Below are 15226 nucleotides of genomic sequence, written 5' to 3'. Positions count from 1 at the left end.
AATATATAAAGAGATAATTTAAATGTAGAGAACCAATTGCAATTTGATTTCAAAACATTGATAACAAAAATAATATTGAGATGCTATTTTTGATAGCTGTTATAGCAAACCTTTTAATTTTAACTGCGGGTTATCACAATACACATTTTGTTGATAATCGTACAGCAATCGTTCATTTATTTGAATGGAAATGGGAAGATATTGCAAAAGAATGTGAAAATTACCTGGGACCAAATGGATTCGGTGGAGTTCAGGTATATTTATATATATTGGTATATATATACGAATGCAAACTAAATATTAATGTTAATTTAATTTTTAGCTTTCTCCTGTAAATGAAAACGCTGTAATGAATAATCGACCATGGTATGAACGTTATCAACCAATTTCATATAAATTGATTACAAGATCAGGAAATCGTGAAGAATTGCAAGATATGATTCGGAGATGTAATGCAGTTGGTGTTAGAATTTATGTTGATGCTGTTATCAATCATATGGCAGCATATGATCCAACTAAAATTAAAGTTTTTGGTACAGCTAACTCTGAATCGAATCCAGGTGATAGATATTTTCCTGCTGTACCATATACTCCAGATGATTTTCATCCAATTTGTTCTATACAAAATTATCAAGATCCAGTACAAGTACGTAATTGTGAATTAGCTGGTCTTAGAGATTTAAATCACACAAAAGAGAATGTACGAAATAAAATTGTTGAATTCTTCAATGAATTGATTGATCTTGGTGTAGCTGGTTTTAGAATAGATGCTGCCAAACATATGTGGCCAGAAGATTTAGAAGTTATTTATAAAAGAGTAAAAAATTTGAATACTAATTTTGGTTTCCCACAAAATGCCAGACCATTAATCTATCAAGAAGTTATCGATTTAGGTGGTGAAAATATCAAAAAGTAAAATTAAGAAAATTAATCGATTGAATTTTTATATAAGATTGTTAATTTTGTAGATATGATTACAAACATATGGGACGTGTTACAGAATTCAAATTTTCTGCCGAAATTGGAAATCTTTTCAGAGGTAACAATAAATTGAAATGGACAAAAAATTGGGGTCCCGAATGGGATTTCTTGCAAACTGATGATTCAATCGTATTTGTTGATAATCATGATAATCAAAGAGGACATGGAGCTGGTGGATCATCAATTTTAACTTACAAAAATGATCAACTTTATAAATTAGCTTCAGCTTTCATGCTTGCTCATCCATATGGTTGGACAAGAGTTATGAGTTCTTTCCATTTCTCTGACCCTAGTCAAGGTAATTAATTTTTTTTTTACCATACATAAGTATGTTCCTATTTAAAAGCAAAAATGAAACAATATCTAAAATTTAATTATTGAATATAGGTCCGCCACAAGATAAACAAGGAAATATTATCTCACCTTCATTTGATTCTAATGGTCTTTGCACTATAGAATCTGGTTGGGTATGTGAACATCGTTGGAAAGAAATTCAACAACTTGTTAAATTTAGAAATTTGGTTGGAAATGCTCCTTTAACTAATTGGTGGGATAATGGTAATAATGCTATTGCATTCAGTAGAGAAGGCAAAGGATTTATTGTCATCAATAATGAATCAAATCAAATTAGCGCAAATTTACAAACATCTTTACCAGCTGGAAAATATTGTAATTTATATGAAGGGGGATTGGTCCAAAATAAATGTGCTGGAAGAGTAATTGAAGTTGATGGAAGTGGCAAGGCAAATATTGTTTTAGATTCTAAAAAAGCTATTGTATTGCTATATACAGATAAAATTTAAATATTATTATTTGAATGTTCAACAATAAAACTTGTAAGTTTGAATATGTAATTATTATTTTGAATTTTATTAAGGAAAATTTTCATCATTTTGAAATGTAACAATAAAATTTCTTCTTAGTAACTTTTAGAAACTGTAGTAAAATAAACATTAATAGAGCTGCAGCTAAATATTTACTAATTCTATTAAATAATTTTTATGTATGAATTAAAAAAGTATTTAAATGGTTATTAAACTTGTATTAAGACCTATAAGATAGTATCTGTAGTGCCATTTTATAGGATATTTTCTAAATAATTTTATTTAGGTTTGATAGCTCTTTTGTTTTAAATAATATCAGTCTAGTGTATGAACTATTCTAGAATTCCTGTAAAATAGAGTGTTCTGGTTTCTAATCGTTTTGCAAAAGAAAACTCAAAAAAGAATTCAAAATTATTATTGCATATGTTTAGGCGAACAATTATTTTATGATACAATCGCATGTAAAACAACTGAATATTACCTGAGCATAGTAATTTTTGAAAATAGTACAGTTTATTATCAAATTTGTTATCCTTTTATTAGCAATCATTTATTAAGAGTTTGACATAATTGAGAGTACCACAACTAAATAAATTAATGATTCCAATGTTTGATAACTTATCTGTTAGATGATAAGAGTGATAATTATATAAAATTTATTAAATTATTATGTAAATGGAGGTGAGCAGCTTATTTTAATTAATTTTTCCTACATAATTAAAAATCAATAAAAAATAATGATTTTGATTATTTAACTATAACATTAAATCAATATTGTAATCTACTGTAATTAACTCAAAAATGACGACTATTAACATATAGTTAATTAAAAATTTCAAGTCGCAAGTAGGAGTGAGGAAAACATTTTCAAATAGAATAAATTTCGTAATTTTCTTTTAAAATGTTTATGAATACAATATTGCAACAATATTATTACAATATTGCATTATTATGAACACAATTTATTCTAAAGGTCAAGAACTTACAAAATATAAAAAGCTTTCTTTTTGATTTTCTATAAAAGGCAATGATTATGGTGTGCAGTTGAACAAACTACAATCCGATTTCAATTAAGTGATAACATAAAGACACCGTCTAAAATGCTAATTTTAACAATCTTATTAGCAAATTTTTTCATTTTTACAGCAGGTTATCATGATCCACATTTTCTTGATAATCGAACAACAATTGTCCATTTATTTGAATGGAAATGGAGGGATATTGCTCGTGAATGTGAAAATTATTTAGGACCAAAAGGATTTGGTGGTGTTCAAGTATGTTAAAGTATAAAGTTCTAAAGAAATAAATCAACAATATATTTTAATTTAATTATAGCTTTCTCCAGTTAATGAAAACGTTATAATTAAAAATCGACCATGGTATGAACGTTATCAACCAATTTCATATAAATTGATTACAAGATCAGGTAATCGTGAAGATTTACAAAATATGATTCAGAGATGTAATGCAGCTGGTGTAAGAATATATGTTGATGCTGTTATAAATCATATGGCAGCATATAATGAAGAAAATATGGAAGTTTTTGGTACTGCTAATTCTAGTGCAAATCCAAAAGAAAAAAGTTATCCAGCTGTACCATATACAGCAGATGATTTCAATCCAGTTTGTTCTATAAAAAATTATCAAGATCCAGTACAAGTACGTAATTGTGAATTAGTTGGTTTACGAGACTTAAATCAAAGTAAACAACATGTTCGTGAAAAAATTGTCGGATTCTTTAATGATTTAGTAGATACGGGTGTAGCTGGTTTTAGAATTGATGCTGCTAAACATATGTGGCCAAAAGATTTAAAACAAATTTATGAAAACATAAAAAATTTGAATACTGAATTTTTTCCACGAAATTCCAGACCATTTATCTATCAGGAAGTAATTGATTTGGGTGATGAAAATATTAAGAAGTATATAATAGCAATTATAAGAAAATTTATTAAATGGAAAAATAAAAATGTTTTTTTTTTGTGTTTAGCTTTGATTATACGGATATGGGTCGTGTTACAGAATTTAAGCATTCTATTGAAATTGGAAATTTATTCAGAGGAAATCTAACATTAAATATGGCAAAAAATTGGGGTCCTAAATTTGATTTTCTTCAATCAGAAGATGCACTTGTATTTGTTGATAATCATGATATTCAAAGAGGACATGGTGCTGGTGGTGAATCAATTTTAACATATAAAAATGATAAACTATATAAATTGGCCTCAACATTTATGCTAACACATCCATATGGTTTAACACGTATTATGAGCTCATTTTACTTTTCTGATCCAAGTCAAGGTAATTTAATTATAGATGTAATTGATTTATATAAATTTATATTATATAATATGCTAATTATAAAGGTCCACCAAGTGATAATCAGGAAAACATTATTTCACCGACATTTGATTCTGATGGTCTATGTACTAAGACATCTGGTTGGGTGTGTGAACATCGTTGGAAAGAAATTGAACAACTTGTTAAATTTAGAAATATGGTTGAAGGTGCTCCTTTAACTAATTGGTGGGATAATGGAAAAGATGCTATCGCATTTAGCAGAGAACGCAAAGGTTTTGTTGCTATCAATAATGAACCAAATTCAGTTACTGCATATTTACAAACTTCATTACCTCCCGGCATGTATTGCAATTTATACGAAGGAGGTAAAATTAAAAGAATATGCGCAGGTAGCCTTATTGAAGTTGATGAAAGCGGTAAAACTAGTGTTACATTAGATTCGAGAAGTGCTATCGTCTTATTGTACACCGATCAAATTTAAATATGAAAAATAATTGTAATAAAGATTGTTAAATAAAAGTTATTTAACTTTTTAATTTTAATTTAAATTGCGCTATGGTATAGGACAAGTTAACCAAATTTAGTCGTATTCAAATTACTAATGCAAAATTAACGAAATGGATAATTTCACTTAATATCGGTGTAAGAGTGTCAGTATGTTTACCCATAATCTCTCAGTCGGAACACAATTACAAGGCATTAGATATTATTCCAAAGATTTCAGATTTTCAGAAATAATAAATTTTAAAATTTGGAATTTTATATATTGAAAGGCTCGATACTATGTTGAATAAGGTCCGATCAGTTCAACGACAATATGGTCTCCGAGAATATGGGTGATTATCTGTTTTAAAAAAGTGCGAGTAATTGTATGTTAAGTTAGATCAAATTGACCATGTAAAGGGTCAGAAACTCTTCAAATTAATCAGTTCGCTGTTGTGTTATTTATAAAGAATCCTGTCCTACCAGCCGTTTACCATCCTTTTAGTATTTAATATATGTGTGTGAAATGATACTTTGTTGCTGTTGCAAGTTCAAATATTTCAAGTTCAAATCTCGATTTAATCATTTAAATAGAAATTTTAAAATTGTTTACACTGCATTTAGTGTTACTTACCTTTGAGGTCAAAAACACGCCAGGGGAAAGCTTTTTTTCAATTTTTCTATAAAAACTAAAATGATTCTGTGCAATTTAGCATACTGCATTTTAATTCCAATTAATTGATAACAAATATATACCGGATAATGCTAGCTTTAACAATTTTATTTGCAAATTTATTAATTTTAGCAGCAGGTTATCATGATCCACATTTTCTTGATAATCGGACAACAATTGTTCACTTATTTGAATGGAAATGGGAAGATATTGCTGAAGAATGTGAAAATTATTTAGGGCCAAATGGATTTGGAGGAGTTCAAGTAAGTACGCTATAAACTCACTTTTTTATTTAATTTTGAGCAAAACAAAAAAATTAAATTAGTTCTTTTTTTTTAGCTTTCTCCAGTTAATGAAAACGTTATAATTAAAAATCGACCATGGTATGAACGTTATCAACCAATTTCATATAAGCTGATTACAAGATCAGGAAACCGTGAGGAATTGCAAGATATGATTCGGAGATGTAATGCAGTTGGTGTTAGAATTTATGTTGATGCTGTTATCAATCATATGGCAGCATATGATCAAAACAGAATTAAAATTTTTGGAACTGCAAACTCTGATGCGATACCAGGTGAAAAATTATTTCCGGCTGTACCATATACACCAGACGATTTTAATCCAGTTTGCGGTATATACAATTATCAAGATCCAAAACAAGTTCGTGATTGTGAATTAGTTGGCCTAAGAGACTTAAATCAAACTAAACCACATGTTCGTGAAAAAATTATTGAATTTTTAAATGATTTAATCGATCTTGGAGTAGCTGGTTTTAGAATTGATGCTGCAAAGCATATGTGGCCAAGAGATTTAAGGGAAATCTATAAAAATTTAAAAAATTTGAATACTCAATTTAATTTTTCTACATGTGCTAGACCATTCATTTATCAAGAAGTTATCGATTTCGGTGGTGATACAATAAAAAAGTGAGTATTGCGAATCTTGTCATGCAAATTTATAATCATATTTTTTCTTTATTTTTTTACAGGAGTGATTATACTCCTATGGGCCGCGTTACAGAATTTAGATATTCTGCTGAAATTGGTAGTCTTTTCAGAGGGTATAATAAATTACATTGGGTAAGAAGTTGGGGTCCAGAATGGGGTTTCTTAGAATCTGATTATTCAGTTGTATTTGTTGATAACCATGATAATCAACGAGATCACAGTTCATCAATATTAACATACAAAAATGAAGAATGGTATAAATTAGCAACAGCTTTCATGTTAACACATCCATATGGTTTACCTAGAGTCATGAGTTCTTTTTACTTTTCCGACAAAAATCAAGGTAAATTTTCAAATAACAAAAATGAAACAACTTTTATGAAAAAATATTATCTATATAGGACCACCAAAAGACAATCAAGAGAATATTATTTCACCTACATTTGACTCTGATGGTCTATGTACTAAAAGTTCTGGTTGGGTATGTGAACATCGTTGGAAAGAAATCCGGCAGCTTGTTAAATTTAGAAATATGGTTGGAGACGCCCCTTTAACTAATTGGTGGGATAATGGTAACAATGCCATTGCATTCAGTAGAGAAAACAAAGGATTTGTTTTGATCAATAATGAACAAAATCAAATCAACGCTAATTTACCAACTTCTTTACCAGCTGGAAAATATTGTAATTTATATGACGGCGGAATGTTGGAAAACAAATGTGTTGGAAGTGTATTTGAAGTTGATAAAAATGGTAAGGCAAATCTGGTACTAGATGCTAAAAAAGCGATTGTATTACTTTATACTGAAAAACTTTAATTTATTTAAGATTAAAATACTATTTATTTAATAACACTCATTAAATTCCAAATACTTTATATTTGATTATTTTTGACAAAACATAATACAATAAAGTTAAAAAGAATAATATTTTATTCACATTGCTTTTTAAAAGCTTCATAAAGAGCTTGCGCAGTGGTTACATCTTCTACTGCCATTCCTATTTTAATATTGAAAATTTAGTTTATACAACATTCTTATTAGCAAAATGTTTACCTAAAGATTGGAAAATTGATATTCCTTCTTCCGGAATTTTAGTTTGATCAATTATTGCTTCTCCAACTTCGCAAACGATATTACATTTAAGATCTTTTAATTCAACTGAAGCTCCAGCCCAGTGATCAATATACAAAATACTTTTATCGTAAATTTTTTGTGATAATTCAACATGATGACTTGTAGGCCCACAGCCAACAGCTTAAATAGAAGAAATAAAATTCTTTTCATTAGAAACCAAATAACAAATATCTATGTTTGGAAAAACAAAATATTTTTACCGTTAATATGAACATCTTTTTTTAACATATTAAAATGGATAATAGGCTCATCAACATAAGTTGATGTTACGATTATATCAGCATTCCTAACACAATCATCAATACTTGAAAATACTGTTATATTTATGTTTTTATTTATAAAATTTTCTTTTTCACTTTCTAAACAATTCAATAAACTGAAAGCTTTTTCGGTTGTACGATTCCATAATTGTATAGATTTTATAGGAAATGTATGGCATAATCCAAGTGAATGACTTTTACCTTGAACACCACAACCGATTATAGCAACAATTGGCTCTTTAATATAATTTTTACGTTTAAAATATAAATATTTTGTTGCAATAACTGATGCAGCTGCCGTTCTCCAAGCTGTTATTTCAGTTCCATCAATAATACATTCTAATTGACCGGTCTCTGAATTAAATAATGCTATATTAGCTAAAATACTTGGTAATGGTGGATTACGTTTTTCATTCTCTTTAAACATTGTTACCATTTTACAACCAAGTGTACTATATTTTTTTGAATTTAATGTATAGTTCGAGACAAAACCCGGCATTGTAAATAATAACCCATGATTATTAATATTATTTATATTTGTTCTAGTTCTTGCTGGTTGATCAGCTGATGATTCTTTATTATGTTTTCGTAACCAAGCAAAATCAGCTGAACAACAAATAGCCTTAAAAGCTTCTTCTACAGCTTCATTAACTATAGGCCATGTAATAATTTTTTTAACTTGTTCATCTGATATTATTACTGGTACTGACATTTTTGTAGTATAATTATTTCTTGTTTTGTTTTTATTGCAAAAAAATATTTATGTATAGAATAAATAAAGTATTTTCTTATCCGATTTTATATTATGCAACATGCGCTCAAAACGAATGCACGGTAAGTACTGATTAATTTTAACTTTATAAAACTGAATTGAGGAGAGAGAGAGAGAATATTTTTTGTTTTAATTATTTCTTTTAATGATAATCAATACTTATATTAGATAAGACAACATAAAAAAAAATTTTATTTATCTTCAATAGAGTCTATTGAAAACACAATTGAGTATATTGTAAAAGTAATTGCGTATTTTATTAATGTATTTTTAACCAAGTGATCATAAAATTTTCACACCACGCTATAAAAAGTTCGGTTTAAAAATAATATACATATATATTTATATAGTCTTATTAAGCTTTGATTTAAAAAAAAAATGAGAGAGAATAAGAGTAAAAATGTTTTATGACTCAGTTTCAAATAATTAAAATGAGCAATCCGACCAGCCATCAAGTATTCATTTATAATATCCAACAACCTTAAAAAATGTTGAGTTTTGAGATTATTTTATCAGAAATTTTTCATTTCTCTTTCACTAGTAAGTGGTAAGTAAAATTATATATGCTATACAAAAAAATCTTTCTTTCTTACTCTCATTTCTCAATTTCAATAATTGATTGATAATTTATACATAATAATTATAAAAAAGGTAATACGGGTTTTTCGCGCTTTCGTTTAATGCAAGTATCTAAAGATTATACTATCTTAATCTATTTATTATTTGTAGATTGTAGATTTTTGCACCTAACTGATGAACTGCACCCAATGAGATCCGAAAGGCTTCAAATCCCCCACTGTCAGAGCAAATCCCACCAGTATTTCCTTCTCCTCGAGACCACTTCGAACGAGAACATTACATTGTCCCAGAAAAATACCAAGGTCTCTTCATCCTTTCCACAGAATTTGCAAGTGTACTTTGCAAATCCAGCTTAACGAAGTGCCCCCTAAGTCTACAATGAGAATTCAATCCCCGACAAGGCCCAGGTGAGAATTCTCAATAGATTCTTGTCTAACCCAATAATCTTTTTAAATCGCTTATGGTCATAATCTCCAAGAAGTTCCATTGCGTGTTGCAACCGCGAATTCGTTGTCTATTCCAGTGAAACAATAACCGTCTTTCTGATTCTTTTCTTAGTTCTCAACGAACAGTATGTGATCCGTATCCCTATACTTTTGAGAATTTGTCTATAAAAAATATTTTCTTAAATACTTTTATTACCTATTTCCTATTGCATAACGGTAAGTCTACGTCTATATACGATTCCATAATTGTAAAGAATTACTATTATGTATTTACTGGACGAGTGATGATAATAATTCGATAATAAATAATAATGAAAATAAAATGAGCATTATCAATACTTAAAACAGCTTTTAATTGAAGAATAACTTTTGTATTGCATATGCATTGGCGTAAATATGAAATTGTTTATGTGTGAACAAAAAATAAAGTTATTCCTAGTTATTCGCAAAGCTCCCACTATATAATAAGCTTACATACATGTTTTTAATTTGTAAATTAAAATTTTAAATTAAATATGTTGAGAATTTTCTTGTAAGATTGCAAATAGTCGAATAAAATTTTAAAAATTTATTTTGAACACAATTAAATTTTCAATTATTTTTGTTTTCTGCTACGTTAAACTTTCGATGTACGTACATATACGTGCTAATATGTATGTAATCTTAAATAACAAACAATACTTTTTTTACTTTCATATATTTTAATTTTTTAATACAAATTACAATTTAGTTCCCAAATGAATAGCTAATACACCATCATATTCATCTTTACGTAATGTTATGTGACCATAGCCATGTTCTTTTATTGTAACCGATTTTCCAGTACATTTTCCAGATACTTTATCACCTGAGATTATATCACAATATACTCCAGGTGGTAAACAAGTTTGAAAATCTCTATCAATATCAGTATGATCGCCATTGAAAACAATAAAACCAGATCCACCCCGACAGAAAGCAATTTGATTTTTTCCATTATCCCACCAATCATTAAGGCCAGTTCCTTTAACAGTATTTCTAAAACCAATCATATTAGTTATTTGACGCCAACGATGTTCACAAACCCATCCATCACCGCAACTTCCATCTAAATTAATTTTTGGTGATATTAAATTTTCTTTCTCATCTTTTGGTGGTCCCTGATCTTTATGATTAAAATCAAATGAACTCATTACACGTGGTATTCCGTAGGGATGTGCTAACATAAATGCTGTTGCCATTTTATATTGTTTCGATTGTTTATATGTTAAAATATCACCACCACCACCATGATCACGTTGATTATCATGATTATCAACAAAAACTAAAGCATCTTGTGTGGGTAAGAAATCCCATTCTGGACCCCAAGTTTTCAACCATTTCAAATCATTATGACCTTTAAAAGCTCGACTAATTTCTTTTGAAAATCTAAATTCCGTAACAGCACCTATATGATTATATTCATATTTAGAAATTGCTTCACCACCATTATCAATTACTTCTTGGAAAATGAATGGTCTAGAATTCGGTGCAAAACCATAATTAGTATTAAGATTTTTTACTCGTTTAAAAATAACCTATAAATTATTTAAAAATATTAAAATTGTGCTTTTTGAAGACACTATAAGAAACAGTTTTTCAACACTGAATTATAACAGTTTTTCATATATTATAAAAAATTTACCTCCATATCAATTGGCCACATGTGTTTAGCAGCATCAACTCTAAATCCTGCAACACCCAAGTCAACTAAATGATCTAATGCTTCAACCATTTTATCTTGAACATATTTTTTACTTTGATCTAAATCTTTAAGACCAACTAATTCACAATTTCTAACTTCAACCGGATTATTATAATTGTTTATTGAACAAGTTTGATGAAAATCTAAATGAGAATATGGTATAGCTGGAAAATCTTTATTTCCTGGATTAGCACGTGTTCCACCAGTACCAACAGCATCACGTCCTTGATCTGCAGCCATATGATTCAAAATAATATCAACATATATTCTAATACCAACATCATTGCAACGGCGTACCATTGAAGCAAATTGTTTTTCATCACCGGAACGTGTATTTAACTTATATGACATCGGTTGATATCTTTCGTACCATGGTCGATTTGGTACAACAACATTTTCATGAACTGGCGAAACCTTTTTAATATTAAATTATATATTAGTTATATACCGAAATGATATCAATTAATAAACCTGAATTGTACCTGAACTCCAGCAAATCCTTTTGGTGCTAAAAATCTTTCACATTCTTCAGCAATATCATCCCATTTCCATTCAAATAAATGTACAATTCCACTTCGATCATTCCATTGATTTGGATTATGTTGCGCGTTTATATAATTAAAATACAACGCTATTAATAATAGCAAAATTTTTGAAAACATCTTTTCCGTATTGCAAAAATCAAATTTAATTAAATTTAAATGGTATTTTCTAGCCTTTTATACATTTCCGTATGATCAAACTTGTTATTAATCTTGATAATGTCTTCAATATACTTACGAATGATAAGATTATTCTTTATTCACATACTCTATTGTAATATTCAAAAGGTTCGATATCACACTGAAATTCAAAGTAATAACAAACTATTCTAAAAATAATAACAGCAGAATGACTTTTCGTTTAAGTGATAAGTCAAGAAACAATTTATCATTTTTTAATAGATATTATTTAATTAATTAATTATTGAATGAATTTAGTATGCCAGTTTGCTAAATATCAAGAATTTGTGTGTACTTCTCTGTCCATTTAAATATGAATGCATCGCCACACACACTCAAAATCTTATAAAATATTGTATAACGGAATTATTCATATTTATGCGAAGTATCTTGTACAAAGATGTATTCAATTAGGATTGCTTCTTGATTGATTCAATTATAAGTTACAAAGTTCAATTAATTTATATACATAAATTAATATACATACATATGTCAATACTAATATCGTAATGTAATTGACTACTTATGAGTGATTCAATATAAATGTCACTTCATTGTTGTGATTCCACCTTCTATGAACTCAACAAAAACAAAATATACCTCAATTAATTTAAAAACTTTTATAATATTTCAAATTTCTAAATTCATCTGAAAAACGATAATTCTTTAAATCCAGTATAAAAGATGAAAGAGATATAAAGAAAACAAAGTCGAATAACTACTCCGTAATATAGCACTCGAACGACCACAATTAAATTTCCATTATTATGCGGTATGATTATTATCTTCAAAAATAAATTTAAGTGGGGTGATTTGGTCCTCTACCTAACAATTCATTCAATTCAATTACTTTCAACAATATTTTGAGTACATTTTATTTTTAAACTACATACATATATAAATTGAAATTATTATAAAATGAAATTTATTATTAGAAATAAATTTAAAATATTGACAATATTAGAGTAGATAAATATTGTACATATGTACATAGAATTATTAGCCCTGTGAAGGAATAATAATTGTTGTAAGTTAAAATTCAACAATAAAATGTACTCATGTAGCATAAATGCTAATATCAAAATTTTTTACAAAAAATTCTTTTATGCAAAATTATATATATACATATGTATATAGAATGAAACTATTAAATAAATATAGATGGTAAAAAATAGTATGCCATTTTCTATAATTTTGATCCTTGATGTATTGCAAGAACACCATCATATTCAAAACTGGCAATTCTAATTCTTGATTTACCATTTGAGTCGACTGTTATTTGTTTACCATTGCATCTATTATTTATTTTTATTCCAGATATAATATCACAATATTCACCAGGTGGTAAATTTGTTTGTAAAATTTCATCAAAATTTTTATCTTCACCATTAAAAGCTATAAAAGCTAAATTACCACGAGAAAATGCTATTTGATTTTTTCCATTATCCCACCAATTTTTAATTTCACTTCCATTAGCAATATTTTTAAAACCAATCATATTAGAAATTTGACGCCATCGGTGCTCACAAACCCATCCATTACCGCAACTACCATCTAAATTAATTGATGGTGATATTATATTTTCATTAATATCAGCTGGTGGACCATCATCAGATTTTTGAAAATCAAATGAACTCATAATTCTTGGAATCCCATATGGAAATGCTAACATAAAAGCACTTGCCATTTTATACTGTTTTGATTCTTTATATGTTAAAATATTCCAATTTTTTGATCGTTGATTATCATGATTATCAATAAATACGATTGCATCTTGTGATTGTAGAAAACCCCATTCAGGTCCAAAACTAATTAACCATTTTAAATAATTTCCGCCTTTAAAAGCACGTCCTATTTCTGATGAAAATCGAAATTCTGTTACGGCACCCATACTATTGTATTCATATTTTGATATTGCTTCTCCACCGTTATCAATAACTTCATGATATATAAAAGGTTTGGTATTAGGTGGAAAACCATGATCAATACTTAAATTTTTTAAACGTCCATATAAAATCTAAAAACAAAAATTTCAAAATATAAGTAACTAAAAGTAATTCTACAAGACAATAATATATATTAATATTTATTTACTTTTAAATCACTTGGCCACATATGTTTTGAGGCATCAACTCGAAATCCACTTACACCTAAATCAATCAAATAATTCATTGTATCAACAATTTTTTTCCGAACACTTTCAATAGTTTGATTAAGATCCTTTAAACCAACTAATTCGCAATTTCTTACTTGATACGGATTATTATAATCATATATCGCACAAGTTGGATGAAACTCATTGTATGAATAAGGAACAGCAGGATAATATTTTTTATCTGGATTAGCTGTGCTACCACCAGTACCAATTACTACACCATTAGGGGGTTCAGCTGCCATATGATTAATTACTAAATCAACATAAATTTTCACTCCAACACTATTACATTTTTGCACCATATTAGAAAATTGTGCACTATTACCAGATCTTGTAACTAATTTATATGAAATAGGTTGATAACGTTCCCACCAAGGACGATTAATTTCTATGATATTTTCATGTACAGGTGATGTCTAGTATTTTTGTTTTTCTCAAATTCATATTTGATTTTTTTTTAAATATTGTAAACTTATACCTGAACTGCTGCATATCCTTTTGGTGCTAAAAATCTTTCACATTCTAATGCGATATCATCCCATTTCCATTCAAATAAATGAACAATTCCACTACGATTATACCATTTATCATATTGTAATCCATTTGAATCTTTGACACAAAATATAGTATACAGCAATAAGAATATTTTAATATTCATTTTTATATTTCCATATAATCAATTCAAACAAACAAATACGATCTAAAATTTGTAAAATATGGAATTGGTTTTCAATATTAATTGTACAGAAAATTTTAAATTAAATATAATATCGGCTTTAAAATTACCATAATATTAATTCTAATATAAGATAAATTGATGAATTGCAAAAATATATTTAATTACTTATATGAAATAAATTTTCTCCAAGAAGTTAATCGGTACAAATGTGATTTTGAACTGAATTGAACTCTCTTTCTCTTTTGAAATATTATTTTTCAGAGAAGAATTTTACATTAAATAGAGAAACTGGTCAAATTCTCTGAGTTTTTTATGCAAAAATTATATGTTTTGTTTCATATTTATAACAATAAAATGTAAAAATATATTATTCGGGATACAGCTTATGTGTTGGATTACTTTTTCGATACAAAAGAGTGGTGCATTAGATTGTCGGTAAGCATATCATAATATTTTGAATTATTGTAGTACTAAATTAAAAACGATTATTTTAGAACAACTTTATTCGATATATTATATCGACTTTGAAACTATCGATCATCG

General features: G+C 27.9%; 6 protein-coding genes across 7 annotated transcripts; 3 read left to right on the top strand and 3 right to left on the bottom strand.

Moving 5' to 3' along the window:
- Positions 1–1923, top strand: LOC129613700 (alpha-amylase 4N-like). The gene is made up of 4 exons (XM_055527872.1): positions 1–254; positions 323–912; positions 969–1279; positions 1369–1923. The coding sequence occupies exons 1-4, from the start codon at positions 81–83 to the stop codon at positions 1782–1784; spliced, it is 1491 nt and encodes a 496-aa protein (XP_055383847.1). The 5' UTR covers positions 1–80; the 3' UTR covers positions 1785–1923.
- A 173-nt stretch (positions 1924–2096) lies between these two features.
- LOC129613688 (alpha-amylase 1-like) lies at positions 2097–4587 on the top strand. The gene is made up of 5 exons (XM_055527860.1): positions 2097–2163; positions 2208–3079; positions 3141–3727; positions 3796–4106; positions 4172–4587. The coding sequence occupies exons 2-5, from the start codon at positions 2906–2908 to the stop codon at positions 4585–4587; spliced, it is 1488 nt and encodes a 495-aa protein (XP_055383835.1). The 5' UTR covers positions 2097–2163; positions 2208–2905.
- Positions 4588–4977: 390 nt separating this feature from the next.
- LOC129613685 (alpha-amylase 1-like) lies at positions 4978–7074 on the top strand. Its single transcript, XM_055527857.1, has 4 exons — positions 4978–5525; positions 5602–6191; positions 6254–6555; positions 6614–7074. Exons 1-4 carry the CDS (start codon positions 5352–5354, stop codon positions 7027–7029), a joined length of 1482 nt encoding a protein of 493 aa, XP_055383832.1. The 5' UTR covers positions 4978–5351; the 3' UTR covers positions 7030–7074.
- On the bottom strand, positions 7036–9620 carry LOC129613686 (ketimine reductase mu-crystallin). Its single transcript, XM_055527858.1, has 3 exons — positions 7548–9620; positions 7267–7467; positions 7036–7210 (listed from the first exon to the last, which is right to left on the bottom strand). The coding sequence occupies exons 1-3, from the start codon at positions 8317–8319 to the stop codon at positions 7143–7145; spliced, it is 1041 nt and encodes a 346-aa protein (XP_055383833.1). The 5' UTR covers positions 8320–9620; the 3' UTR covers positions 7036–7142.
- Positions 9621–10057: 437 nt separating this feature from the next.
- LOC129613678 (alpha-amylase-related protein-like) lies at positions 10058–12654 on the bottom strand. The gene is made up of 3 exons (XM_055527848.1): positions 11610–12654; positions 11068–11541; positions 10058–10960 (listed from the first exon to the last, which is right to left on the bottom strand). The coding sequence occupies exons 1-3, from the start codon at positions 11787–11789 to the stop codon at positions 10124–10126; spliced, it is 1491 nt and encodes a 496-aa protein (XP_055383823.1). The 5' UTR covers positions 11790–12654; the 3' UTR covers positions 10058–10123.
- Positions 12655–12860: 206 nt separating this feature from the next.
- Positions 12861–15212, bottom strand: LOC129613681 (alpha-amylase 1-like). 2 transcript variants are annotated; one of them, XM_055527851.1, is made up of 4 exons: positions 14791–15212; positions 14483–14704; positions 13944–14420; positions 12861–13866 (listed from the first exon to the last, which is right to left on the bottom strand). In XM_055527851.1, the coding sequence occupies exons 2-4, from the start codon at positions 14660–14662 to the stop codon at positions 13036–13038; spliced, it is 1488 nt and encodes a 495-aa protein (XP_055383826.1). In that variant the 5' UTR covers positions 14663–14704; positions 14791–15212; the 3' UTR covers positions 12861–13035. The 2 variants fall into 2 exon arrangements, with proteins under 2 accessions (XP_055383826.1, XP_055383827.1); XM_055527852.1 differs by lacking the exon at positions 14791–15212 and having other exon boundaries at positions 14483–14713.
- Positions 15213–15226: the final 14 nt, after the last annotated feature.

Source organism: Condylostylus longicornis, unplaced genomic scaffold (genome assembly GCF_029603195.1).
Source record: "Condylostylus longicornis isolate FDR11 unplaced genomic scaffold, ASM2960319v2 ptg000086l, whole genome shotgun sequence".
Taxonomy (NCBI): Eukaryota; Metazoa; Arthropoda; class Insecta; order Diptera; family Dolichopodidae; genus Condylostylus; species Condylostylus longicornis.
The sequence above is the reverse complement of the archived record's forward strand: the minus strand, read 5'-3'. Positions and strand labels throughout refer to the sequence as shown.

Excerpts from the sequence above, each read along its gene's own strand:
- LOC129613678 (XM_055527848.1), bottom strand. The coding sequence starts at position 11,789 with ATGTTTTCAAAAATTTTGCTATTATTAATAGCGTTGTATTTTAATTAT. Across the intron at positions 11,542-11,609 it reads AAGGATTTGCTGGAGTTCAG|GTTTCGCCAGTTCATGAAAA; the intron begins GTACAATTCAGG and ends AATATTAAAAAG. Across the intron at positions 10,961-11,067 it reads TGTGGCCAATTGATATGGAG|GTTATTTTTAAACGAGTAAA; the intron begins GTAAATTTTTTA and ends AATAATTTATAG.
- LOC129613700 (XM_055527872.1), top strand. The coding sequence starts at position 81 with ATGCTATTTTTGATAGCTGTTATAGCAAACCTTTTAATTTTAACTGCG. Across the intron at positions 913-968 it reads GGTGGTGAAAATATCAAAAA|ATATGATTACAAACATATGG; the intron begins GTAAAATTAAGA and ends TTAATTTTGTAG. Across the intron at positions 1,280-1,368 it reads TTTCTCTGACCCTAGTCAAG|GTCCGCCACAAGATAAACAA; the intron begins GTAATTAATTTT and ends TATTGAATATAG.
- LOC129613688 (XM_055527860.1), top strand. The coding sequence starts at position 2,906 with ATGCTAATTTTAACAATCTTATTAGCAAATTTTTTCATTTTTACAGCA. Across the intron at positions 3,728-3,795 it reads GGTGATGAAAATATTAAGAA|CTTTGATTATACGGATATGG; the intron begins GTATATAATAGC and ends TTTTGTGTTTAG. Across the intron at positions 4,107-4,171 it reads CTTTTCTGATCCAAGTCAAG|GTCCACCAAGTGATAATCAG; the intron begins GTAATTTAATTA and ends CTAATTATAAAG.
- LOC129613686 (XM_055527858.1), bottom strand. The coding sequence starts at position 8,319 with ATGTCAGTACCAGTAATAATATCAGATGAACAAGTTAAAAAAATTATT. Across the intron at positions 7,468-7,547 it reads AAAAGATGTTCATATTAACG|CTGTTGGCTGTGGGCCTACA; the intron begins GTAAAAATATTT and ends CTTCTATTTAAG. Across the intron at positions 7,211-7,266 it reads ATCAATTTTCCAATCTTTAG|GAATGGCAGTAGAAGATGTA; the intron begins GTAAACATTTTG and ends ATATTAAAATAG.
- LOC129613681 (XM_055527851.1), bottom strand. The coding sequence starts at position 14,662 with ATGAATATTAAAATATTCTTATTGCTGTATACTATATTTTGTGTCAAA. Across the intron at positions 14,421-14,482 it reads AAGGATATGCAGCAGTTCAG|ACATCACCTGTACATGAAAA; the intron begins GTATAAGTTTAC and ends CAAAAATACTAG. Across the intron at positions 13,867-13,943 it reads TGTGGCCAAGTGATTTAAAA|ATTTTATATGGACGTTTAAA; the intron begins GTAAATAAATAT and ends TTTTGTTTTTAG.
- LOC129613685 (XM_055527857.1), top strand. The coding sequence starts at position 5,352 with ATGCTAGCTTTAACAATTTTATTTGCAAATTTATTAATTTTAGCAGCA. Across the intron at positions 6,192-6,253 it reads GGTGGTGATACAATAAAAAA|GAGTGATTATACTCCTATGG; the intron begins GTGAGTATTGCG and ends ATTTTTTTACAG. Across the intron at positions 6,556-6,613 it reads CTTTTCCGACAAAAATCAAG|GACCACCAAAAGACAATCAA; the intron begins GTAAATTTTCAA and ends TTATCTATATAG.